Raw genomic sequence first — 27,913 nt, 5'->3', positions numbered from 1 at the left:
TGTACGCTGGACGGATTTATCTGGTGGTTGTTTTAATGAGTGTTACTGGACCAGTGATCAGAATTCCCAAATGTTGTGTTGTCGTAGTCGACGCTGTTATAAATAGATGGCGTGGAGGGAAGCAAGAGTCAGAGCAGACACTGGAGCCCATTACTCTAATCAGAGTTGTAAGCACAGCACAGGTAACATTTGAAGATTTGAAAAGTGTGAATAATTTGCTCTCTGATCATGGATAATGTTTCTGTTGTAAGAATGTTCACTCTCTCAGGGATAAATGAGACATTGAATTACAGAGTTGCTATCTTTTCCCTCACTTTACTGTACTACTGTGTGGTTTTGTTTGTTAATATGTCTCTCGTCATGATCATCATCTTAGATGACACCCTGCATGAACCAATGTACATCCTATTGGGCAGTTTTTGCATTAATGGACTTTATGGGACCACAGGTTTCTTCCCAAAGTTCCTCTTAGATCTGCTGACTTCTTCTCAGCAAATTTCATATGAAGGATGCCTTTTACAGGCTTTTGTCATGTATTCATTTGCTTGCTGTGATTTGTCCATTCTAGCAGTTATGGCTTACGACAGATATCTGGCTATATGTCAACCACTGCACTACCACTCTGTCATGACAAAGAGGAGGCTCTCTCAGCTGATATGTTTCTCCTGGCTAACACCTTTCTGTATTTTCTCCGTCAATGTTCTGCTAACGTCAAGACTAAAGTTATGTGGTACAAACATTAAGAGACTGTTATGTGTCAACTGGATAATTGTTAAGCTTGCTTGCTCTGAAGCAGACTCCTTTGCAAACAAGGTAGCTGCATATTTTACAATTGTCATTTATGTGTCTCATGGGTTTTTCATAATTTGGACTTATATGCATATTATTAGATCTTGTGTGAGGTCCAAAGAAGACAGGGTGAAGTTTATGCAGACATGTGTGCCCCATTTGACCTCTTTAGTCACATTTCTTGTTGTAATAGTGTTTGATTTGATGCATATGCGATTTGGCTCCACAAATTTACCTCAAAGCCTTGAAAACTTTATCGGTATAGGATTTCTGCTTATTCCTCCTGTGATGAATCCTCTAATATATGGATTTAAACTGACCAAAGTACGAAACAGAATTTTAGGTTTAGTGTATGTTGAAGGAAAATAATCTTTTCCATTCAATTTCAACTCTGATTTATGTATTCTTATTTATTTTTTGAAACATTTATTTAACAGGGACAATACAAACATTGCTTGATAGGAATAAGTAATGCAACAGATGTAATGTGAGCCCCCGTCCCTGGATGGACAATTACATTTAATGTGACAAAGAACAATTACATTTATTTGCTTGAAGATATGTTAAGATGTTTGAGTTTGACTTAATGTCCCAGTTTGTTCTACATGTATGAGGACTAAAGGCCTCAATATATTCTTACGCCGAATGAGGTAACAGAATTGTGACTGATTGTATTTTCAGTATTACGGACTGGATGTCTGTGACGACATTTGCCAGGATAAATCACATGCAAACATTGTTCGGATCTCTGGGAAACTTTAGTTTGGGCCTCATTGTAAATGTTATTATTGGATGTTTTAGTGATCACCACACAACATAGAGCAGCCCTTACATTTTAATGTTAAAAACACACAAGATGAGATGATCTTGATGTCTCTATCAGAGTTATTTACACTTATACACTTTCACAGGCTAAGTAGTCCCTATAACTAGTAAACTGATTTTGCTGTGTAAAATGATATTATCATATTTAATATATATATTTAAGCAAATATTCCAGTAAAGCCACGCTTAAAGGTTTGAAAACCTTTTAACCTCCGAACAAACGTGCATATTGCTCTTGTTCTATATGTATATAGTATGTCACTATACTGCTTCTACTGCTGCGTGTCCTTTTCCAAACCTTAAACCGTATGCCCTGTTTTTACTTTGATATATTTTAGGAAGCCTTCTAAATGGCATACCCTGTTATCTTTTTGATGTATTTTAGAAAGCCTTTTGTAACACCTTGGCTAAAGATTACAGATGAAAAATAGCCTTTTGGCTAATTCTGGCATTTTTTTTAACCATGTGTATATATTAATCAGCACTGTCTTTTCTCAAAGTAACTAAACTAAACTAAACTTTATTTATTTTGTGTGATCAGACCTCTTCTTGGGATGGTGTGGGAAGATTCAGACATTGCATGATTGAGAAATACTTGAGAATTTTGAGAAAAACTTCTGGATTCACACTGCAATTTGCTCCTCATCCGTCATAGGTCTTCAGTCTGAGTCTCATCCAGATTCTAATGAGGACATTTTAAAAAGGCATCTCATGTCCCTATGGTAGAGACTCACTTGCTGTTGGTGTCTGACTCCATTTTCCCCTGCCGGGGCCTGGCACCTTGGACCAGTAAGCTGCCCAGCAGAGCCCCAGCTGCAGCCCCAATAGCTGACCTGGTACTTAACCCTTTAGTTACCCTGGAGGAGCCAGCAAGGGCCCCAACTGCAGCTCCCAGCGCAGCACCTCCAGCCCTCAGCCATGACGGAGTCCAGTCAGACTCAAGTTGCCACACTTGGTTAGCAGTCTCTCTCTATGGATGTAGAATTATGATCATTGTATTAATAAGCCATCCCTACATTCAGCAATATCAAATGCACAGTATCTTGCAGCTGATTAAAATATGTACGTATGTGTATTTAGTGAGTTGTCTGACTGATTATGAACTTCAGATATTTGAGACATTTTCTGTAGCATCACAGTTGGGCTAAAATTTCACATCATGGATAAAAAACTTCAAGAAGTTATGAGTTATGGCATTTGCTTTATACATTCACGCTCCCCAGAGGATACATCTTTGTGATGTGCAGAAGGAGGAAACGCCCCAGAAAACCCAGTCTTGTCAATATGGCTAAATTAGTGGTAAATCCAGATTAAACTGGCTTCCCTGTCAGGACTCCGGTGGGACGAGAGGGGGCGGACTCTGTGTGTACATGAATGATGCTTGGTGCTCAAACGTCAAAGTTCATGAACAATGTTTCCCTGCTGAAAGATTTTTAATAATAAATTGCTGGCCATATAATCTGCTCAGAGAGTTCACCATTGTTTTTGTTGTTGCTATTTACATTACACCTTATGCAAATAAAAGAATTGCCCTACAGGAATGCACTACTGTTTGTGTTTTGTATTGCATTGTTGCACAATGACAATAAATGCTCCTTGAAAACTAACTTCTCCAGCTGACATACTTACAATGGAGCTTTGCAACATCTTTGTAAATACATTTCACAGAGGTTGCCTGTATTGCACTCTTCCCAAAATTCCAGTTTTCAACCAAGATTTAACTCATCGGTCTGGGCTTATTCATTATCTTTCAAAAATATGTAAAACAGCCGTTTTTACTCACCTTCTCATGCAGCATGATGTCATTGTCCAACACTTCCAGCCTTCTCTGTTCTCTCTCTGTAACTTTAAGAGGTTAAAGACATTAGCTTAAATAACCACACTCAAGATCTGTGCTGCTGATTAGGTTTACTTACTTGGTTGAACAATGTCTCCATTGTGGCTCAATGGCACCGTGAACGTCCATTTATGTTGTCGACCAAGCTCCTCCAATGACTTCACATCCGTCGTTGTTTTCCTGTGGTGGTTACTTTTGTTGAAGTGCACAGTTTTCAGCTCATTAGTTCTGTCGGTTTCTATTTTCTGATAGTGCCTTTGTATCCCTTCAATTGTGGCCTTCAACACCTTCTTTGTATCTCCATTTTGTCTCTTCAGCTCTTCAATTGTCTCTTGAAGCTCTTTTGCTTTTCTTTTGTGATTCCGCATCATTTGATCCAGCTCTGTATCTTTCTTCTCAAACTTTTTCTTAAAGTCTGTTGTCTCTTGCTCGTGTACCTTCACTCTTTCCCGTAGCTTTTCCTTTTCCACCTCACTGCTTTGCTTTGTATGTTTAATCACATCATCATTCGCAGCACATCTTTCACTCAGGCTTGTTATCATTCTGTCTTTCTCCATAACGACTTGTTTGAGCTGGTTGTTCTCCCTCTCAGCCTCCACTAATCTTCTGCCAGTCTCTTCTTCATAGTCTTTCATTTTCCTCTCTTCAGACTCCCTTGCCACTTTCAGACCTTCAATCTGCTCATCTTTCTCAACTTTAGCTGTTTTAATCATGTCCGCTGCTATCCTCTCCTTCTCCTCGACTGTTTGCCTCAGCAGATCATTGGCCCTTCTTGCCTTCTTCAGCTGTCTTGCTCTCTTCTTCGAGCTTTGATTCAGCTTCCTGTTGCTTTCTTGGAGTTTCATAAAACTATGTAACAAGTGTCCAGTATCATTCCCCACCTCTGTTTCCTCAATCTTTGCCAGCAGTTCTCTAACCTGAATATCTCCGACCTTGTTTGAGTTATCAAAAACATGATATCTGTTCCCACATTTGTCCACTAACCACTGAAGGGCAGGCCATCTCTCAATGTGCTCCTCAATGGGAGTGACTCCCAGTTTGTCTCCCCAAGTGAACAGCACAATGACACGAGTCCACCCCCAAGCTCCAAGGAAGCTCAAGTGTTCCTCCGCTTTCAACCGGTCCGTTTCAGTGAAAGTCTCATCGCAGCGTACGACCACCAGGACAGCATGGGGAATGGGGGCACACAGATCTGCACTGTGGGTAATTTGCTGTTGCACCTCCCGTGGAGTGTCCTCTGAGCAGTATCTCCCATGCCAGCCAGGAGCTTCAACCACAGTGACTCGCTTCTTGTGAACGTCACCCCGTCTCTCAGTACACTGTGATGTTGGCTGTCCAGGAGGAAATACTTCCTCTCCAAGAAGGGTGTTTCCAGAGGAGCTCTTCCCAACCTGCTTTGGTCCCACGATGAGAACTCGAAGCATTGAGCTCTGGGGAGACGCTCCTGGGTTTAAAAAGAAATGCAATTGCAATATTATCTTGGAACAATCTCATGTTTGCATGCACTTTGAACAATGACAAAGGGATTGGTTAGGGCAGGTGAGGGGTAACTGAACTCTTTCAAAAATGAGAAAGCTTTGTTTTTCTCCATTGTCTTCACACATAATATTGAACTATGCACACAACTCTGAAACTTGAAGCTCATGTATCAACAAGTCTCCAGACTGCTAAACTAAACACAATTCTATTGTTTTCACTCTAATACACATTCTCATTCAATAAAGGGGTATTTGTTTGAGTTTTTCCAAAGCCAGTGTTGAAAAGGACAGAGGGTGTCCTTTGCTGTACAGGATGTAAAGCCCCCTGAGGCAAATTTGTGATTTGTGATATTGGACTATATAAACAAAATTGACTTGACTTATTATAAAACCTACTGGTTGATTAATTGATGCTTACCCATTAGAGATCTGAGTGTGTTTCTTGCCATCTGCACATTCATTCGCCTCAGAATCGCCCTCTCTTCTACCTCTTTCCTTTCCCTCACAGTTATTCTGGAGACTTCCTCATTTGTAGACACATAACCAACTGCTCCTGCCTTTATGTTTCCTGCAACCATTGCATCGATCTTCTGCAAAAGTTCTCCAACCTGAGCATCATCATCTTCTCCCCAAATGCTAGTGTCTAAAAGCTGGTATCTATGTCCACACCTCTCCAAAACTGCTTTGAAAAAGCTGCATCTTGCACTGTAGCCCTCTACAGACGACCCTCTCAGTCGCTCACATCTGGTGAATATTACTATCGTGTTTCTCCACACTGTGTCATTAAGCAGCTCAAAAGGTCCCTCGACTGTCCACTCCCTGCCTCGGTGGGGGCTGATGGGTATGACCATGAGGAAGGCGTGAGGTCCTGGCGGGCACATGTCTATGCATGCTGCCATGTTGTCGTTCACCAGGCCGGTGTCTCGAACAGAGTAGTGGATCCACCTTTCAGGGCTATTGACGACAATAACTGTACGGCCATCGTCAAGAACGCCCTGTCTCCTAACACACATCTTCACGTCTCTGCTGATATCAAACATGTGTCGGCCGAGGATGGCGTTTCCTGCCAAACTCTTTTCCAGCCAGTCATGCCCAAGGAGGACAATCCTGAGCTCCTGAAGAAAGCCTTTGTCCCCTGGTGGCAGACAAAAGTATTCAGCAGCAGTGCAAATATGTCAACATATGATTGTCTTGTAAAAGCTTAAAACTTTATATAAGAAGCAAATATAGAGCTTAATTAAATACACATGAAATAAATAAAGATGTATTCAAATATTTAAGCATTTGAAAGAATTATTAAGGAAATTGAAAGTTAATTCAGGACCTTGGACACAGTAGTTACAAGTTACACACATTAACTGTGTTGTGAGATGGTTTTGTTGTTTTCAAAGGTCAAGAATTAAATTTCAATCTCAACTTGTAAACCAGCATAGATGAGAAGTCCTTAAAGTACTGAACAGGACAACTGGGTATACTCCATCTGCTGAGGAGGATCTTTTGATGCGATGGAAAGCTCCAGGACAGCGACTGTGCTGGGAGATTGTTTAGTCAGGTCTGTGTTCTAGTTCACTCTTCTCTGGCAACCATTAGCTTAACACATGTAACTGTGATACAACTGTGAAAAAGACACAATGCTACATGTATACTCAATAGCAAATGTAATTCAACAGCATACCTTTCTGTGCTCTGCAGCCCACTGAAACCCTTTCTCCCATCTTTAATTCTGTCAATGTTTTTCAAAGACCACATTGTTGGTCCCAAGTACACCTGTGCTTTAATGTTTGACTCAGCTTTCTGGGTAAAGTCCAGCCAACCCAACCAGTCATGTGACTCTAAGGAGAGATATCTGATGTAATCATCACAGTCAACACATGTCTAACCGTGTAATTACACTAAGCAACCACTATATGTAATGCCAGGGTCTGAGTGTAGTGTTTGTTTACCGTAGAACTGCGAGTAATAGCCAAGATATTTTATTTGTTTCAATCACTTTACTCAACCGGCCTTTATTTGGGACAGGTCTGTCATTTATTTCGCACAAAACTCTTGCTCAGCAAAAAAATGGAAATACTATCAAAGTGTTTATTTTAACCAGTATGAATATTGATTGTATAAAAAATAGGCCATCGAATAACATATCATTACGAATCATACAAAAGATGTTTGTTTTACAACACCTGGCAAACTGACACAACACCTCTCTTCATCCTCTTAAAACACACCTGCCTATTTGGCATACCGAAAAGGAAAAGGGGTGAAAACTAAACAGAAAGGTGGGGAGGCTGATATTTTGTAGCCAGCAAGGTATAACGAAAATGTAAAAAGAACTGAACAATTAAATTGTGGAAAATGAAAACGATGTGTAGCGTGTCCACAAAAGTTACCATTTGTCGAATTCAAACGTTTAGCCACACACACACGTTTAGCCTGAATTGAATCTTTACGGTAATTTACTATAATGACATCGACTGGTCATTGAAGGCACTGAAAAGTCGGAACAAAGTGAGGTCATGTATTTCATGTATTGTCGTGCACCAGAGTAACATTTGATCAGTTGAAGCTTTTAAATCTAATCTGATTAAACCACACCCACACTGTCCCAGGGAAGATTAGCAGTTTTCTACATTAAACTCTTTCAAATTTAGCATTGGTTTTAAATTATTTAGTCATGAATATTTTATATTGCATAGAAAAATGTATGACTTGAAAAGTCTTCAGGGGCTTTAAAGAAAAGTCATGAAGTCTGAGCAGCACATATATCTTAACAAAGTAAAGAATCACACTTTTTCAGCTTCCTCAGAACGCCTTTTTATTCAGGTTCAAATTCAGAGTTAATGCCACAGCTGTTGCATTGCCAGTCTAAAAGAGTCCCCGAGTCAGAATGAACTCGATTCAGTGACTGTGCAATAGTGCACATCATGCAAAAAGTAATTAACTACAGTAAGAAACCATGATTAATTACAAAGTTGGAAAAATGCTTTGTAAGCATCATCTGTGACTACAGCTTTGTCTGTGGCTTTAATTAGGAGACGCTTCGCTGAAGGCATTTACAGATCCAAACCTGAAAGGTGAGCTAGTGTCAGCTCTAACCTTTGCAGATCATTTGGTAAACTGCACCGGAGGCCCACTCCGTTTGAATCTCCTTCGGCTGTAGCGTTCCCCATCAGTGGTACATTTGGTTGTAGCCTGAATGCAAGGCCCGTCTTTCAAAACAACTGAATTGAAAAGAAGAGCGTCGCTGCCATTTCTAAAAGTGAACATCATACTCATAGTTTACATTATGTACATATTTATACAGTCTCTCAACATCCCATCACATGTCCTGTGACTATATATCCAAAATGTCATCAGGACATTTGAGGGAAAATTTTGTCAATGTGTCATTCAAAAAGTCTACTGCAAAAGAACTACGTACATCTCTACAATTTCTAAAAGAGGAATGTGACATTCGTCATTAACATATATACATATTTTCAGTTTACACAGTCTACATACCGTCACACTCGTGTGACTTAATACTGCATCTTAATGTATCATTTTGGATGCGTCATGATGAATGAAGGAGGATGGATGTAAATGTGTCTGAAAGATGAGAAAAGATGGAGGGAGGAAACGTGTGGCTTCAGCTCCCCTGCCCCTGGAATCACACTGAGCTATACTCCTTGTATCTGACCTGCTGTGCAAACAGAGAAACTCACACAAATCCAAATAAGTCAAAAGAGTAAGCGTTGCTTTGTGATTAAATCCTTTAATATTCTCAAGTGTTTTAATTGAAGAAAACATAAAAATAGCGTTTGAAAACAAAACAAAAGCCGACGCAAAAGGTGCCACTAAATCAATTGTGTTTGAGATTTGAATAAGTCCTCAAGTGTCGTCAATTTGTAATGTTATTTGATTTCATTGGAGACCTCGAACAAAAACAAAAAAAAATCCAGTGTAAAAACTTTTTCCAAATACTTGTCTGAACTTCTCCGCATCCTTTCTGCTTTGGAATATGACTTTTACTGAATGACAGAATGAGTTGCACGGCATTCTTCGACCTCTTGAGGAAAAATATACCAGGCCAGCTTTAAACTAATATTTGAGGTAAAGCAACTCAAAGTGTCTTCTTGTAAAAAATGTGACTTGATTACAAACGTAGCTCGTTGTGCATAAGAGCAGACTTTATCCATTCTTGTTTCTTTTTAATTCTTAATGTTAAACGAGCTGCTTGGCAACTAATCCCAGCAACTTGCTTGCTATACTGAAGGACATTTTCTTCACTACCACAGGGGCTCATTAGCTTCTAAATGTTCACACAAAAAAATTAAGCAGCAGTCTATTAAGGCTTGCATGAAATCTGTCTGGGTTGACATAACTCTACACAGAGAGGAAGAACACAAGATATTGCTGCTGAGGAGTGACAAACTAAAACCAAAATAAATGATTAACACTACAAGTGGCAGAGGAGGGGGGGAGAGCAGGACACAAAATATCCTCTCCATTTCTTGCTACCATTGTTTGCATTTTGGATTAGGAAATGTGGCTTTTCACACGGGAGGAAATCCACTCAGGTACTGCAGCAGCCAAAGTTGAATTTGTTGCATTTATAAACAACCAACAATGGCTACGACATCCAGAGACACAAAGCTGCCTGCACACGGCGCGCAAGTAGTGTTCTTTAACTAACAAACTATGTACAAGTACAAGGATGCTTTTAACAAACCAACAACTTTCCAAAATGTGAAAGTGTTTCTCAATTACTGATTCGCTTTGGATATTAAACCAAATGAATGCACACTGCTCCTGTAATGGGAGGAAAAGGATGAATATTCAAACAGAACGCAGCGTTAAGTGCTGTTTTAAAGGGGTGGCGAATAAGCAATCCCTTGCCTGAGCAAGCTTGATTTAAGGCAAAGGTTAAAACATTACTACTGCAGTCTAAATCTGGACAGACAAATTATGTCAACAGCTGCGAAGCCACATGAAGACAGTTGGTGACCTTTTTCTGGAATCTGGTTCCACTTCTTCAGAACAGAGCAGTGTGCACTGCATTTAAACAGTCAACACTGGCATCAGAGCAGGGGGTGGGTGGGTTGAACTGCTTCAGTGTTTGCTGGTTGAATAAACGTCACATTTAGGGGGTATGAAAGTGTCCAATGAGGTTTTAAACAGAAATGATATCATGTATGCAAATTCCTATTAAGCAAGTGAAAATAGGAATAGAAACTGGAAAAATAATCAAAATGTGTCGGGATGAATCCGAGGGTGCTGCAGGCTACAAACGAGACCTGTAACAGATGGTAGGTGTCCTTGATGAGAACAGTTTTCACAATAGGAGCCCTTTCTGCAGTTCAGCAGACACCAGCCTCTCCAAGCAAAGAAGCTAATGAGCCACATCACAAGATATAAAAACTGCGGTGTCTAGCTGGAGATGATGTGGGATTTGTATTTTGAGATCTCTGCCCTGAGACTTCTGCTGCTAACCCAATACAATATAGGTGAAGTGAATGTCATTGGTGGTGCTCAAATACTGATATTTGAAAAGCTCAAACGCAATGTCCCTTTCCAGAAGCAATGTATTAAATTACTTGGATTATTTAATATTGTTTTTTACAATCGACATATAGTTACTGATGAAAATTGTGAGAAGTTGTCCAGAGTAACAGAGACATTTATTCTGGAAAGACACACTGCGGTTTAGTTTTTCAAATGTACTTTAGCAATGATTTTAACTCAATGGACAACATTTCACTCGCCTGCATTGTATTGGAGTGGCACATAAAAACGCACACTATCCGCATGGTGGATACCTAGAAGTTAAAAAGTAAATGTTTTTGCTATTTTGGTGAACTGACCCTTTAAGATTAAGGAGCTCAGGCGGGGCCTCAAACACAAGTTCCAAATACAAGTCCCACTAAGTGGAAAAAAAGGGAGTTATGCATGTTACAGATTGCTGTTGCACAAACGCACAGGCCCTGGATGGTTAAGATTAAAAGATCGGATACGGATCGGCTTGTGTTCTGTGGGCTAAGAGAATAAGCCACTCCCTGATTGGCTGGTGACTCTGACAGGAAGTGGAGAACAGGAAATCGGCTGACTGGCTGTCCATGTGACCTCAGACAGGTTAGGAGCTTAACCTTGGCTTTTACCAAAAACTAACAGGACTTTTAATTAAGAAAGAAACAAGGGGAATATAATGCTGCATCTCCCCCTCCTTGTGTTCTGTGTTACACCAGAGAGCTTGATGCCCAGACCGTCCATGCTTTCTCTCTCCCTCTCCCTCTAGTGCCATTGGTATTTCTAACTCTGGTCTCCTCCCCAGCCTCCCAACTGACTCAACAGTAGGAGGAGAATGGAGTTGGGTAGGGGTGAGAGACCGCAGGGTGACCGTACAGAAATGGCCGTACACGAAAGGGGGTGACACTTTAGTTTTCTTTCTTGACCCCCGGGTTGCCGTAACTGGAGCCTGTTTTCTTCACCTCGGTGACTCCTATGAGGCGGCGGATAGCTATCGAGGCTGGGGGAGAGAATAAAGTAGAAAAAAAACGGGGATAAGGACAGCGATTCGATTTAAACAACACTGTGATTTCAGCAGTTTTAATTGTATTTATAGAACCACTGTCTCCTGGTCAATCCACAAGAGGAAGAAGCTTCATTGTGTTTCCTTCTAAGGGCCACTGGTGCAGTGTGTACCTACCTATGATGAGGAAGATGATAAAGCCAATGATGAGGAGGGGGGAGCCACTGACGGCCACTCCATAAGCAAAGTTGATGAGGGGTGAAAGCAGCACGGTGGCCCAAAACAAGAAGTTCAGCAGCGTCCATGGCCTGCGTGGTGGGATTATTGTGGGTCCGGGGAACTTGCCTTCCTTTTTGTAGGTTTCCTGCAAAGCATCCTGAGCACGACGGAAAGAATAGTTGGTTTGTACTGCATTATTGATCATGTATGCCATTGCCTCATTTGACCTGAGACAATAGTAACCTCCTGCATGCTTGCATTAAATATACTGTACAGACTAATACATTTTGAAGTGACGAATCAAACTGCTTGAATAGTAACCAATTATCATGCACAACAAGTAAGTTAAGGTGTGCGTGCTCCTTTAGTTTAATGGAGCGACTACTAGAATTTTGGTTTGGCTAAATGACAGTGTTGACTCGTCAAAACATCTGTGAATACTTTGTGCATTTTGTTTACAGATTATGGCTTTAATGTCATCTTTCTTCAGTTTACCTTCTCCTGGTAGAGCTTGTGCAGCCAGATGGCACACTCCTTCTCATCCTCTGGTATATCCTCCACAGGAAACCGCCTGGTTGGGAAAGAGAAAAACTGGACCTTAAGATTCTTGAAACTACAGAGATTAGACAGTATTTTTTTTCAGCCAACATTCACAGATATTTTTTCTTTGTCTCAATGACGGAATGAGCACATAATGAACAAGTGAGAAAATACAAAAGATAACACACTGGATGACAGGTTGTTGCATCACTAAGCAACAACCGGAATCCCGTAAGAACAAGAATTCAGCAACATGCAACAAAACAAAAAAATGGATGTCCATCATAAACAATTTAACTTGAGATGTTGATATAAGCCACATTTCCACTGCACAGGCACAGTGCCTAGTACCAGGCACAGTGCCTAGTACCAGGTACTGTGCCGTGCCTAGTACCAGGTACTGTGCCTAGTACCAGGTACTGTGCCGTGCCTAGTACCAGGCACAGTACCTAGTACAGTACCAGGTACCAGGCACAGTGCCTAGTACCTGGTACAGTACCTAGTACAGTGCCTAGTACCAGGTACTAGGCACAGTGCCTGGTACCGTGCCTGGTACCAGGTACTAGGCACGGCACAGTACCTGGTACTAGGCATGGCACAGTACCTGGTACTAGGCACGGCACAGTACCTGGTACTAGGCACAGTACCTGGTACTAGGCACGGCACAGTACCTGGTACTAGGCACGGCACAGTACCTGGTACTAGGCACAGTACCTGGTACTAGGCACAGTACCTGGTACTAGGCACGGCACAGTACCTGGTACTACGCACGGCACAGTACCTGGTACTACGTACTTTTAATTTTTTATAAAAAATATTTTTTTAGTTCCACCTCAGCCGTGGTTCCAAGCGAGCTGAGCCGATATTAAAAAGGTGACGTTAAAACACTGCAGAACACTGATTAGTCAGAGAGAATCGTCACTAGCGCGTCACATCCTGCACAAACCCAGCATATTTAAATAGCAAACTATTTTTATTTTCTTTTGTTCACTCAAGCAAGATTTAAAAGAAATGGCAACTACACTATGCCTTACAAATTATTAAGTGCAGACGTTCCTCCGTTTGGTTGCCAATGAAACGATTCCGCGAGTTTCCCGTTTACAAGGACGTTTCAAACGGTCGCTATGGAGAACAGCTGATCACCTCGCCTACACTGAGGTGGTACCATCCGCAGTGGAAAACAAAATTATGTGAGGCGAGTAGAGCCACACATGCGGTGGAAACGCAGATATAGAGAAGCTGGTAATTTAAATTCTGCACAGAGAGCTGAAGGTGAATGACTTCTATAAGAACGCTGTGAGCTTTAGGTGCATAGATACCTGTTGAGTAGGATTGGCACACCACACAATTTTACCATTTCTCCTGCTCACACAGGTTACGTCCCAGTTGTGAAAATGATTGATTATATGAGAAAGACTAGCATTAGAAGAGTGTTGCAACACGACACTCTGTATGCATGTCTCCAGATTATCAACACTAACTGATCCAGAGTTGAACAGACTTAGTCAGACCAATTTATAGTTATGGTTTGTGCATCTCAATTTATCCATCAGGTTAATTGTATGTCCCCGCCTTGAAAGAGCATGATATCTTCAGCCCAGCAAGAAAAAAAGGGAAGTAGAGAAATATTGAACTCATGGCTAACCAACCTAAAAGTACCATTTGTAAATTATTAAATATTCACACATCTTTCATAGACATACAACCTCATCAAAAATATGTATTTTAAAAACACTTCGTTTTACTTACAATCGATGCACAAATGAGGACATTAGAGAGTTGAATAAAGAGTACGACTCTCAAATCATAATATAAAATCGACAATAAGATGCAAAAAACATTTCATGATAAATCCAGTCTTCTCAGAGTGCAACAGAAAATATTTCAAGATCACATAGTAAATCACTTGTGTCCCGTTAGGGCAGTTTCTCACCACCGGGGGGCACCCTCACCTAAAACTCTCTTCCACTCTGCACCATCAGATCATCAATTTTTGTGTGGAGGGATTTTTTTAAACTCACTCGTATGTTTAGCCGTCTCAACCATGTTAGCATAAAACTAATAAAAAGTATCCCCCAGTATTCTCCTTTTCCCATGTGTTTAATTGAGTAAATAGAAGAAACTATATTTTGCTGTCCAGAAATAAGCTTTTCTCAGACGTTTCAGAGTGAGCCATCCCGATCCGTTTCTGTCTCATGGCCAGCTCTTCACTCAGTAGGAGTGTTCTGGCCATTACGGTTATTGTTCTGGAACCATAACTGTGCTGGAAACTAGCCAACATTTGAGCGCTCTCACCGTCTCTTTCATTGTTATGGGTACAAATGCAGTTGGTAGGAGGCCATAAACTTTAGAATATATTCATAGCTTTCCACTTGAAAAAATACAGTACAGCTGGCAGCGTAAGACATCGTAAGACATCGTTATCACAATAACTGACAATTCAAAAGTAAATGAAGGGTATCAGTGGCACTCACCTAACACTCAAGTCAGCCTTATATTTCTTGCCGCTGACGATGCCCAGGAGAGTGGGAGTCTGGTTGTCTTTAAAGTTGAGCGTCACATCATACACAGCAGATACTGCAATAGAGAAAAGCACAGATTAAGAATAAAAGACTTGCTGTGAATTGAGCATGATGAACTTTGTGTTCTTGTATACACTACCTGTGCCCTTAAGACACTGCAGTGTGGTGGTGAATCCTTTGGTTCGGGGCAGTAGGTGGTATTTGAGCTTGGGCAGGCCTTTACTCTCTGCAACCTGCATACTGATTTGGTGCTTGGTCTCTGTAAAGCGGGTACCCTCGCAATACAGCAGAAACTGTGGAGGGAGATGAGCTGCGTTAACACACATACACTCACACACACAAACACACACACACAAACACACAGACCTATAAAAGAAGAATCACAGACGTGAGGCGAGCTCCTTTCTCTTGTCCCATCCAGTACCCTACTTCTGCTTGGTTGAGTTACAGATCAAGATCACCTTAATGTGACACAATGCTAAATAAAGACAGCATCTTATAAGTCTAATAAGATGCGTCTAATAGGGTTGCAACTAACGATTACTTTCATTATAGAGTAATCTGCCAATTAATCGTTTAGTCTATAGAACGTCAGAAAATAGTTGGAGAAACTGGGATGGACATTTTTCAAGTCCAAGGTGATGTCTTGTTTCGTCAGACCCAAACCCAAAGAAAGTCTGTTTAATGTGATATAAAACAGAAAAGCACATCATCTCCATATTTGAGGGGCTGAAAACCATGTTCTGCAATCTTTGGATGAAAATTACTTTAACAATTAATTGATTATCAAAACAGTTGCTATTGGTGGACTAATCATTGCAGCTCTAGTGTTCACTTAAACTGAACACAAAAAAAACTGTCATGAGCGGTGGCATAATGCTTGACTTTAAGCGGTAATTAGATCAACTGCTGATCTGCCTAATCTCAGCAGGTGAACTGGTAGAGTCACAGTAAGTATCTGCTTCAGTAAAAGCTGCACACCAAACTCCCACCAGGTGGGATGCAATGCATGTAAGCCACTTGCTTGTTTAAGTACAGTGAAAGCCTGTGGCTGTTTATGCACAGTGGAAAGTCCAGTTCATGAAGTTTCACAGAAAAAACACATACCCTCCTGTTGAGGGATTTTAAATACAGCTGGTGGACTCGGAGAACTTGTGTGTATACCTCCACTGAGCTCAATCTACGTACAGTAAGAGAGACTGAGTCAAAGGGCAGCATCTGGATTTTCTAATATTTTATCATAGATCTTATTTTTGAAGTTTTGACCATTGTCCCTATTAGTAGAAAGAACATTGTGTTCAACAAGTTAACAGCTGAGGTTATACAAGCTGTCACACAATTGTTCAGGTTGTTAAAAAACTCCTTGGTTGGTCAAACTCATTTGGAAGAAAAAACAAAAGCAATCTGTAATGTCAATACACAAACTGCTCCGCATAAAACGCTTACAGGCCAAGTTTAAGGTTAACCTTTGACCTGCTATACTTGCTGTGTGTTCATACAGTTTTTTTCTGAGCAATGAGGGATTATTACTCAACGCATGTTCTCTGTAGGACCTTGTTTTAGCCATCTCAGCAACGTGTCACTGAAATGTTGTACTCAAGTAACTACATGTCTGTCTGTTAGTAAGAAGACTATTGTGAGACCTGGCTAGAGTTCACCAATTGCAAAAGTCCATGGTGTGGTATTTATGCCAATAGATGTGTTGCATCATGAAAATGATTCTAAGCAAACTGCTGAACCTTATACACAGCTTAGTGCTACACCTATACAGTCACACCAGACGTGTACTTACCCACATATATTCAGGGTAGTCTTTTAGCCTGCTCAGTCCTTTGAAGACGGTATTTCGGTCCTCCTCCCACTTTCTTTTGCAGAAGACTATTTCTAAAAAGTACCAGGTCCAGCCAATCAGAGGAACCTTCAGTAGCTCGTGTTTGGCTAGCACTTTGGAACTCTAGAGAGGGGGGGGGGGACAGGTATATGTATAATCATGAAGCTTGAATTTCTCACGATCAGGATTTAAGTCCGACTTTGTCTTTAAGATCAGGATCTGATGTTGACAAGCAAATAATTTAACTAATAATTTGCAACATTACTGACCCCCAGGATGCCATATCTTTCACACATGGTCCAGCCACACAGGAAGTCGATCTCATAGTTGTGGTTGAGGATGGTGATGACATGCTCTTTGCCAAACTTGTCCACCGTAGCTTGGTCGGTGTATAGCGTGCATTCTGTGCCCGACCACCACTCTAGCAGCATCACCAGCTCTGCACAACACACAACACATCATGTGGCGCACTGGGAACTGACAACTCTTCAACATTTAGTGTATTGACTATAAGAACTAAGTTGAAGGCATTTTCCTTGTCAGGTTTGTTTCTCAGTTTCGCTGATTAATATAACGGGGATCTATGATATCGAAGATATTTTATTGATTCTTTGGACAATCATAGGATATTTGCTGATATCACAGTCTGCCCCAACTTCAGGGGCTGTAATGGATATGAGACAATATCATCTGCCCATTAAACACAATCTCTTGTTCGCACACTCCGTAGCACTACCCCACTAGCACCACTCGCTAACAGCGCTAGCACTGTTTGAATGTTTAGGACGTGCCATGGAAAACTCAATGTTTAGGACGTGCCATGGAAAACTCAAAATAATGGCGTATCTTAAAGATGATGATATGCACTGATGTTTTCACTTTGCATCGATGATATTGGATTGATGATCATTGAAGCGATGATCCAGATCGATGGATCGTTACCCCCAGTAGCTAGGGACTTTAGATTTATCTCGGAGCTAAAAAGGAAACTGATTAATTCACATGCATTCAGCAGGTGGTCAGGTCTAGTGTGACACACTAGCTGGTGCCATTTCTTGTTTACATTACTTAAAAATATGAAATTTAGTATCATGCACTCACGACTCCAGAGCGAGTAGGCGAGCCGGCAGTTGATTGTGCGATAGAGCTGCTTGTTGATTGGCCAGAGGATGCAGGTGCAGAGCTGTATGAAGTTTATGATGAGGCCGCTCACAACAAACACAAAGCCCATCAGCAACTGCAGGATGAAAAGGCTCTTCAGGTTGGCCAGCAGAGCCATGGCTGAGGAGCCTGGAGAGCCAAGTAGGCTCCTCTCTATACACTACGACAAACCTGAGAGAGGGCAGAAACAGAAGAGGCAGTGCCACAGCAATGAAAACAACTTTACTGAGAGGTTTGGGGGTTTGAGAGCACAAGGGAGGAGGGTAAAAATAATGTGAAGGGGAATCAGAGATTGAAACATGTAGACAAAAGGATGTGGCCAGTCTATTGTTCTGCAGGCAAAATGCATTCAGAAATGAAAAAATAAAACCGTAGTGTTTCTTACCACGGTGGGATCCTTTTACAAGCCGCGTTTACACGGCCCGTCAGCTAATACTACAGACCTGATGAAGACAGAAGAACAGAGGATGAGCGAACAGCAATTACATAAAAGGCAACAGTACAGTGGATGCTTCATCAAACAGGTTGTATTGTGTTAGCTAAAGACAAGAGAACGTCAGAAAGTGTGGCTGGCAAGTTAACACAAACCAGAAGACAGATGCAGGACTAAATTGTGGCACACGCTGTGGTGAGTAATGTGCCATTATAGCCGTGTTGAAAAATGACTCATCGGTGTGACAAAGACCATTGTTACTGAGTTTAAATTTTTTTGTGGCCGTCCTCATTTTGACCTGAGCCTGACCTTTTACAAAGGCTACGAGAACGGCGTGCCACATTTCACACGTTTCAATGAAAAACACTACTTGAATACAGCCATTACATTGTATTACACTCTGACATACGTTTCTTAAAAACGAAGAGTACATAAAAGTTCTGCTTTAGGGTTTATATTCCATAGTAAAGCACAGACCTCAGAACAGATACATTTAGTATCTTTTAGATGGTTGGTCGGACAAAACAATTAATTGTACATAAATGATACGTTGCAGCCCTAGTGCACCGTATTCCACTCAATGATGCTGCCTGTAGAGTTTAGGTTCTTGTTTGTGCGAGTTTCCTATGGGTGCTCCTGTTTCCTCAAACAGGTCAATTTAACTGAAAATATTGAATTGTATTATATTTAGGTATGCAAGGATGTGACAGTTTGTCTGACTATTAGCACTTCAACCGACTGGGGGTCTATCTAGGATGTTTCTGTGTTTGTGCAAAGCATGCTGGGAAAAGCTCCAACACTCCATGATAAGACTATGCAGGTATAGAGCTAAATGGATGAGGAAAAGATGGATCTGTCCCATGCAGGCATAGGTTAGGCCACCTGGCCATTAATAGACTTTTCCCACATCTGCACCAAAGCCCATTAAAGTGTAGGTTAAGCCAGTTTAAAGCTTTTCTGAGAAACATTTCTAATCTGGGTTGTCCTTTTGCAGATCTATGCAGCGATCTGTAGACACCCAATCCACTTCAGGATTGCCAAGTGGGCCTCCACCGGCTTAGTTTACATTATAACTTTTCTAATGTAATATAAAACTGAGTTCAAACTCGTTCAATTAGACGACTAATCATTGCAGGTCTACTGCACTTAAAGTTCAATTAATTCTGGAAGATAACAATTTTTAATTTTTTAGGCTTATTAGTGTTGCACGGTATACCGAGGAGTTGCGCCCGGCCTTATGAAGGTAACACAATATTAGCAGGGAGGCTCCATCGTCTAAACCACATCTACAACAGCCGTCACAGCAAATGTTCCATCTCCTATTTATATTTTTCCTAATGTTTTAGGTTTTTGCCATAGTATCGTTTCAGTATGGATATTTAAAGGCAGGTATCATATCAAAGTCATATTTTGGTTTATATCTAGGCCTATACGATTAACTAGTTGCAACATCAACGCATGTACAGTCCCCTGCATTCACTGATTCAACTGTGTCAGCAAAGCAGGAAAAAGAGGCCATATGGCATTTTCTTTTGGAACAACAGCCTGCATGCTAGACAACAAGGGAGAGAGAAACTGTGTGCCAGGCTGCGTGTCACACCGACATAACAGTCTCCAACCACAGACACTGTCTTGTTCACACAGCGTCTGTAATGTCTTGTTGCTTCAAATACTGGCTACATTTTTGCCACTAGATAAAACAAACCAACTGGATGACAGTGAGTACATTTCTAAAACAGTCTAAAACAATATAACCCAAGTTGTTTTATCTAACCTGACAAAAAAAAAAAAAAACAGTTGAAAAAGCCTCTAAATATATAAGACCAGAAATCCAATATGTCTTCATTTTCAAGCAATCCAAATATATTTACAGCCATCTTTTACCTCGAGTCTGTAGTACCATCTCAGTAAAGAGTAAACGGAGCAGCCTAAAATTAATCCACATAGTTAACTAGTCTGATCCAATGCAATCAATCTTTTTCAAACACTGTAACTCAACACATAGAATAACAAAGTAGCCTTGGTGTAAAGGAAATGAAATCTTACATGCACATGCACAGAACTTCAGCTCAGTCTCTTGGGCAAATGGACATAGAAACATTTCTAAATCTCTGTGGTTAAGACACACTGAAGTGTTGAAATACTGTCACGTGTGCGTCATCTATCGGCTGATAGATATCAGTCCAAACATCCACAGTTGTCTCTGCATTGTGTTACAGATATGACCTTTGTTTCTACTGGGACTGGGAGAGAGTGACTTGGAGGGGTAAAGTTACACTATTGCACATTTCAGTCGTGGCTTGTGTAACCGATTTTGGAAGCGTGGAGCGCTACAACACTGAAGAAGAGACAGTGTGAAGTTACTCGCTAGTCAAATTGTCCGATTTATAGTTTTCGGTTTCTAAAGTAGTTAACAAAACATCTGGTCAAAATGACTGGTAAATGTTAAAGTCATTGTATTACGTTGAAACATGCATGCTTGGGTAACAATGTAAACACACTTGTTATGCGTGTGACTTGACACCAACTGTAGGCTTCTGTTAAGCTCTCTTTTTCCATTGATTTTGAAGAAAAGATTTGGTCAATGTAGTGCTTTGGTTGGAATTATCTTTCCATTTACAATCAGCCACTGGTTTCAATTCTTGTCCATATGGTTTAAAATGTGGTCACAAAGACTTTAAAACTTGGTAGAGAAAGGACATCGTTACATTTTATAATCTGTGTTGTTTGGCCACAAGCAGCCAATAGAGAAGTGACCCTGACCAACTTATGCTGTGGAAACAAGCATTAGGCCTAACATTACATATTTTACATTACATGTCATGAACTAACTACAGGGACAGTCCCCCTGGAGCAACTTGGGGTTTAGTGCCTTGCCTGGGTTTGAACTCACAACCTTCTGTTCTATTTGGAAGCATGACCACTAGACCACCACCACCTCACCATGGATCCTGCTTTAGGGTGAATTATCCCTTCCCCCTTAAGACAAGACATTACAGTCTTTTCAGAGCTACATACCAACTCTGTGAGAGAGCTTAGACAGACAGATTTAAAAAAAAAACAAAACATACCATGACCCTTGTTCTAATTTTCCTCCACATTCTCTTCTTTAGGTTACTGTACATGGAGTCATACAGCTCAGAACAACCACACATTTACATTCAAGTTGAATTGGAGGCCTTGATTCAAAGTGCCTAGAGCAAAGTGCTTCTTATCACTTTGTGTGCAATCATACCGCCTCCAAAAATAACATCTTTGCAAAAATACAACTAACCAGCAACTCTCAACACATTTGCTTTGAGATTTCAGGTTAAATGGCCAACAAAGGTCTCAAGGGAATATTAGTCCAACCCATTTACTATAGAAAACAAGGACGTAGTCACTGTGATGTCACCCAAAGGTTCCCGAAGAGCCGTTAAGAAACTCAATGCATGTGTCGACATCTTGACAGTGCAGACTCCGCCGTTTTTTGTACCAGGATGTAAACATTATTTCTGCTGTAAAGCGCACCCTCCAAAGCAGTAAACCTAGGGGAAACACTGACTAGGGATATTAATAATTAATAGTTTAACAAAAAGCATTGATTATTGCCATCAGTTAAACAGTGGAAAAAAAGAAACTCTGAAGCAAAACTCGGAAGAGCGGTTTGTCTCTAAAGGAGAAAAGCTAGTCCACCTTAAAAGGTCCGCCCACCTTAAGTGAGCAAGACACAGGGACTTGGCTTGGGTCTTGAGGAGCATTTATTCATACAGCTTTGCAGAACAGTTGAAAAATAACTCGTCAGCACTCCTTAGTGAACAAGCAGTTTGTTTGAGACACCATTTCTAAATTAGCCTACCTCAATATCTTTGATATGGCTTTACACTAATATCTTTTTATGTTTTGGCTGCCTTATACCGCGACACTGACTTCACTGCAATAAAGAAATGATAGGCTGCTCTATTAAGTTTGAACTTTTCCCACAGTATATAATGACTTAATGTTTTTATACAAAGATCAAAGTAACTATGCCAATGCACTTTTGGCTCTATATCCAAGTTCAAAATAAACAATTCTTTGTTGCAAAGCGCAATTGATTGAATCAGCTATTCAGGTCATTAGTTCAGTATTAACAGAAAAAAGTGAAACCCTATTTAAAAAAAAATTTAACCTCTCTCTCGGCCAAATCAGAATATCAACAGAAGATCTTTAAAAAAACTCAAAGATATTATTGTGCTGATCAAACATACATTTTTCCCTGTAGTGCGTCGGTCGAACCACACATCACGTGTTCTCTTGTGACCATATTTGTCTTGTGTTGAGGTTTCAATAACAAAGATGGAATAAAAGACATTCAGAAGAAAACATTGGGTTTAACCCTTAAAAAACAGCCAGTGGAGGTCCACCTCCCTGCAGGTGCAACCCACCTGTAACCCCACAAAGATTAGAGCAGCTGACTGGGTTAAAGCTGCTTAAGGCCGGACAGCTGCTTCTACTCTAGATCACCTGTATACAGCTTCTATGCCAACAAATAACCACTGCTTGCTAGAAATATCTGATATGAGAAAAGACTGTTAAAATGTACATTAAAAGACAGCAGCTAAATACAGGTAAACCTGAGCCATATCCTGGCAGGCACTGCACCTTTGTCAAGTAATTTTAATGCTACTTCATTTGGCTTGCAAAGGGCTACACACCACCGTAAACGATTGAGCCTGAAGTGCTATGTTGACTTCTACGTCTTTTTACAAGTTCTAATAAATCTGGTAGGCCCCATTCTAGCACAGTCAAACCACCTATCTCACATTTAACTTACCAGTAGACATAGTAGGCCATTGCCATGACCACCAATGCCCCACAAATCCCAGTGAAGATCACCACAGCACTCTGGTTCAGCATTTTGGCTCCTGGTATCTCACCAAATCAAAGCCGGAATAAAAAAACATAAAGTAAAATCCTGCAGAGAGCAGTGGCTAGTCACAGACTGTCCTGCTTCATCGCCATGATAATCCCACAGAAGGAAAGAGGGAGTTTATGATGATGACAGCAAGAACACAGAGATCCCAAATCCTGTTGTAGGAGCTGACTAATCAGTGCAAGAGTTTACAGAGGAGAAATTATTTAATATCACCAGAAAAATTACCAATAAGATTGGATCTTCATTAAGAGCGAGTGCAAAAAGAGTCCTCTAATGAATGCTAGAAAGACTGAAAGATGGCTCACTTCTTGAAGGAGTGAGGTACATATAAGCAGTGGCTTACAGGCATGCAGCATTCCCATCCTCTAATCCAATGGATCAGATTAGGTCTGATTAGCAGGCTATGGGCACCCTGGATATGTCTCATTCCATTAACATTAACAAAGAAGTAGGCTGGGCTCTCTCCAACCAAGGTTGAGTTAGAAGAGCCGTTGTGCTAACGGAACCAATCATAATGTAGAATTTCTTGCCGCACCTTGCCATTGGTCACCTTTTAGTAAACAGCTAGGCAGAAGTGACAACCTCAAAGAGAGGGCCAATAGTTTCCTTGGACAACCTCTTCATATGCGTTGCCATGCTGTGCTTCGTTTTTCTTTGGACTAGTGTAATTAGGGATGAATTAACCCAAAGCCAATTAAGTTTATCCTACATCATTGCTGTCTGCCTTCTTAACAGAACTTTGGGTACCAAAAATTATTTACAACAGATCTGTATTGCTACCACACAGAGATGGCAAACAGGGCTAGTGGGCAAGCCAACAAAAGCCTTTTGGGTTCCCTCACAGAGCCCAATGTCAGATGTGGTTCAGACAAGCTGGCAGAGAGATGCAGAAATGAACTCCAGTGTTTACTGAATCAAAAAGGTCAAAGGTTAGAGTACAGACCTAAGGCCTTGCCACTGGGCAATAAAGCCAAATATAAATAGAGATAAAAATACATTGTGATAGCTTGACAATGAAGGTCATTCATGTTTTAAAGCATGAAGTGCTCTCAATCCTGCACATAGCACCACTGTAATGCTGAACACTCAATTGAAACTTCAGTTATAGTTTTGTGTTAGGCCAAGTGTGATATTTCAAAGCCACACCACTTACTACGGCAGGTAAATAACACTGATCGTGCATTCAATTCCTTTGATTACGAACATGCACACATGGGCCAAAAAAAAAAACTAACATTGAGGATGATGATACACCAGAAGAGATTTAATTTGGATTTGCCCAGATTGAATCACAATTTTTGGCTTTTAGAGTTTATAAATTAATCACCATCGTGGCCACGTTCATGGTCTTGATATCAATAATACAACCAACATGCACAATACATTACATTTATAATGTATTTATTATCATAAATCAACATGACAAGACCAAAACCAGCAATTAATTGATCCTCCTAACATGTATCGTCTGTTTAGAAATCTACTGTTGTCCAACTATTAAAAACACATTCAAGAACTTTGCCTTTGGGTGATATAGGCTATATTACTTATTACAATAGTCACAGTGAGTGTAGTTTATTCCTCTCAGCAGTGTAAACTGTGTGCTTTAAGCATGCTCAGTGGCAACAGTTCAACACAAAGATATTCTCCAGGGATCAATAATGTGGAGTCGTTTCAAATTACATTTAAAACGATGGGATTTGATGGAGGAAATCTTGAAAACTACTCAAACATCCATACAAAGCCTGAACAAAAGGGTATCTCAGAAAGGACAGTCTTGAACAAATAAGATAAAGAGCTCTGGCTGACGTGGAATGGATTTGCCCTAAACACAGTTACAACCCTTTCAAAGCTTCCTCCGGGCTCTGGATGTAAAGCATAATATGAAGTGATGACTGATAGGAGTCAAGGTCATATAAAAAGGCAGACTATTCTTGCTGTAGTCAGCAAAATAAGAGGACTAAAGGCAAAAGGAGGAGGGGGGAGTTGATGGGTAAAATTGTCTGCCTGAGTATAAACATTCAATGTTACTTTGCAGTCACACAAATTATTATAAAAGGTTAATAAACCTATACATAATGTGCGATTACCGTGCAAGACATCACTGCTCAGAATCGATAAAGGCTTATCTACATAGTTATGTCTCAAAGTCTTACATTACAAGACTTGATTAGCCGATAAAGAGTTCAATAGGTTATTATGTGCAAACAGTTATCTCACTGGACTTTGAATCAAGAGTTCAATTAATAACTGCATTTTTATGACATGTAATATTCAGTTATAAGTTTTGAGGTTGATGCTTTGATTTGGCCACCATTGCAAAACATGCATGTCTTGTTACATAGAAACTTCAGTTCTGTTTGTACTTAGGCTTAAGACGCCAAAACTGTTAGTTTTCTAATAATTAGTTCAACACTTAAAAATAATCCCCTCCCCCTGCATAAAACCCACCCTACAAATACTTTTTAAATGTTGTGGACTGTGCAGGGATTACTAAAATACAACATAATTAGCTTTTTCTTAAGGAGAAAATGAGCAAGCAACAAATAATTGCGTACACACATAAAAAGTAAATAGTTGACAACCTCTTGTTGCACAGAAAGATTACTCACTGATGTTTGTAGTTTACTTACTTACTGTACATCAAACACTTTTTATCGAATTAATTGAGAAATAGCCAATAGGATGTGGTCAGCAGGATAAAACTGATTACCACACCACTACTGTAAAAAAGAGACGGGCAAGGCGTAATTCTATTTTAACAGATTGCAATTTAGATAAATGGCTATTTGTCCGGTTTAAATAAAAATCAGATTACCAACATGATACACACAATGTACCGTACTACATAATAACTTAGAACAATAAACAATCACTAGCATGGCCCAGCACTAAGCAGGCAACACATCTCCCTGTCAAGGTCTGTTGCATGCAGGCACACCTTACAAGAGGCTCTACAACATCAGTGTGGAGCCAATGAGTGCCTCTTGCACAAAGCATTAATACGATCACTAGTACAAGTCAACACATTCTTTAGCTACACCATAGCTAGCAGGAACTGTCAGGAATAAAATAATTGCTTGCCTGTCACGCACGTACTGCTCGCCTCGATGGTTAAAATGAAGGTTCACGTCTAAAGTTGGCACTGGCTGAAAGAACCACAGACTTGAATGAACTCCAGTAACCTGACGTCTGATGTGTGGTACGACTTTTTTTTTACGCAGGTCAACTCTGAGCCAGCTGCTTCACATGCCGTACAGACTGCTCGCAGTGTAATTAATGTTTTCAAATGAACCCTGAGATATTTGACATTTACTCTGGCATGGCGCACTGTGTACTATTTCAGTGTAACGCTAACGTTACACGTCTTAGTTTTTTTGCAGCTCAGTTTTCCCCGAATAAAAATACACCAATGGAGTAACAGTTATATGCATTTGTACGGCATGGCTATCTTAAAAATGCTTAATAACGAACTAGCTAGCATGCTCCTTCAGTCCATCCATCGACTGTGCTTCTCGTTTGACACATGTCTTGACTGCGGCCGGGGGACGCACGATAAGCTAGCTGCGCGGTGAACACAAAGTTGCAAACACAAACTATTCCACATCTTTACATGAGAAAATAAATCTAACCGATCCGTCCTGTTGTTGCCAGAAGTGACGGCAAATAAGTTAACGCCAGCTGACAGGAGCATAACCCTGACGTTAGTGTGCAACTCAACCCAGCAGCACAAGGACAGAGTGGGCTGCTAACTGTACGGGCTAGCATGCTAAGTTAACAAACCAGTGTAGCCAGGGTAATCATTATAATTGGGGAGATGGACTGTGTCGTCTATTTGCATAGTTCAATTGCTAATGAGTGCCAACTTCTTTTCATAGATTAATGTTATCTGTAAAAGTCAACTGACCTGACTAGTTTAACGTTACGCTATGCTAGTTAGCCAGCTAACGTTAGCCGTCAGTGTCAGTAATGGCACCGTTACTCTGTGCTTACCTGGAAATTATTCGCTTGAGAGTCGGTAGATTTGGTTATACTTTCCTGCTGCTTTCTTGCCTTCAGGAGCGTAAAGTAACTCGGTTAAGAAGCCCTTGTTACTTCGTCTGTTTTCTAAAACGCAATAAAAATGACTTGAGGTAATGCGACTTGCAGGAGCGCTATTGTTTGTCTGTTAAAGCCCCACATTTCCTCAAAGCCCATCTGAAGGTGGCATGCCCCATATCCGGTCCGGCCCCTCATTTATTCTCAAATAATTAAAATACATAACCTTTTTAAATAACGGGCCGATCCACGTATTACAAGTTTAAGTATATTTACTGAAATTGGCTATGTATTGTGTAGTATATAATGATTCCCAGTGACCAGAATACATCAGTTCATAGACCAGGTTAAACTATTGAGACATTATTTCATGTGTAATTTAGATTTTGTAAGAACCCCATTGTCACCCCCAAATTGAATCTCCAGTATTCAAAACATGTAGACAATAACTACTTAATAACTACTTAATATATATATATATATATATATATATATATATATATATATATATATATATATATATATATATATATATATATATATATATATATATATATATATATATAGGCCTATATATATTTAACTTTCTACTTAAAGTTTGTTATGTTGGTCTAAAGCGCTGAAAATGTATTATTCTAAGTCACTATGTCTGAAAAAAAATGCTGCACAAGGCATTACATTTAAACCAGTCATTTTTCTCCCAAATCACAACCTTACACAGCCAGTGACATGTCTTCAAAGTCATTTCATTCCCCGAATAGGTGTGCATGTTGGAGCAACTTTAGATCTCTTTAGCCCTCTGCTGGTGTGTTTGCAAAGCTGCAGCGTAAATTGGAAGTGA

At 40.3% G+C, this 27,913-nt stretch overlaps 2 protein-coding genes across 3 annotated transcripts; one reads left to right on the top strand and one right to left on the bottom strand.

The window, feature by feature from the left end:
- The first annotated feature begins 31 nt into the window (after positions 1 to 31).
- On the top strand, positions 32 to 1,158 carry LOC115026440 (olfactory receptor 11H6-like). The gene has a single exon (XM_029459286.1). The coding sequence runs from the start codon at positions 229 to 231 to the stop codon at positions 1,156 to 1,158; it is 930 nt and encodes a 309-aa protein (XP_029315146.1). The 5' UTR covers positions 32 to 228.
- Positions 1,159 to 8,660: 7,502 nt separating this feature from the next.
- On the bottom strand, positions 8,661 to 27,249 carry agpat3 (1-acylglycerol-3-phosphate O-acyltransferase 3). Of its 2 annotated transcripts, none has more exons than XM_029458894.1 (10): positions 27,028 to 27,249; positions 18,090 to 18,147; positions 17,645 to 17,875; positions 16,813 to 16,982; positions 16,505 to 16,666; positions 14,852 to 15,005; positions 14,665 to 14,767; positions 12,146 to 12,221; positions 11,609 to 11,807; positions 8,661 to 11,428 (listed from the first exon to the last, which is right to left on the bottom strand). In XM_029458894.1, exons 3-10 carry the CDS (start codon positions 17,820 to 17,822, stop codon positions 11,337 to 11,339), a joined length of 1,134 nt encoding a protein of 377 aa, XP_029314754.1. In that variant the 5' UTR covers positions 17,823 to 17,875; positions 18,090 to 18,147; positions 27,028 to 27,249; the 3' UTR covers positions 8,661 to 11,336. The 2 variants fall into 2 exon arrangements, with proteins under 2 accessions (XP_029314754.1, XP_029314755.1); XM_029458895.1 differs by lacking the exon at positions 27,028 to 27,249 and adding an exon at positions 26,119 to 26,138.
- Between the last annotated feature and the right edge of the window lie 664 nt (positions 27,250 to 27,913).

Source organism: Cottoperca gobio, chromosome 21 (assembly GCF_900634415.1).
Source record: "Cottoperca gobio chromosome 21, fCotGob3.1, whole genome shotgun sequence".
NCBI classification, from domain to species: Eukaryota; Metazoa; Chordata; class Actinopteri; order Perciformes; family Bovichtidae; genus Cottoperca; species Cottoperca gobio.
Note: the sequence above shows the minus strand (reverse complement) of the source record. Positions and strands in the feature narration are given on the sequence as shown.

Bases quoted from the DNA above. Each gene is read 5' to 3' on its own strand.
- agpat3 (XM_029458894.1), bottom strand. From the start codon at position 17,822: ATGGCTCTGCTGGCCAACCTGAAGAGCCTTTTCATCCTGCAGTTGCTG. The intron at 16,983-17,644 runs GTGAGTGCATGA...TGTGTTGTGCAG, and splicing joins CGCCTACTCGCTCTGGAGTC to AGCTGGTGATGCTGCTAGAG. The intron at 15,006-16,504 runs GTAAGTACACGT...CTCCCTCCACAG, and splicing joins ACTACCCTGAATATATGTGG to TTTCTGCTGTATTGCGAGGG.
- LOC115026440 (XM_029459286.1), top strand. From the start codon at position 229: ATGGATAATGTTTCTGTTGTAAGAATGTTCACTCTCTCAGGGATAAAT.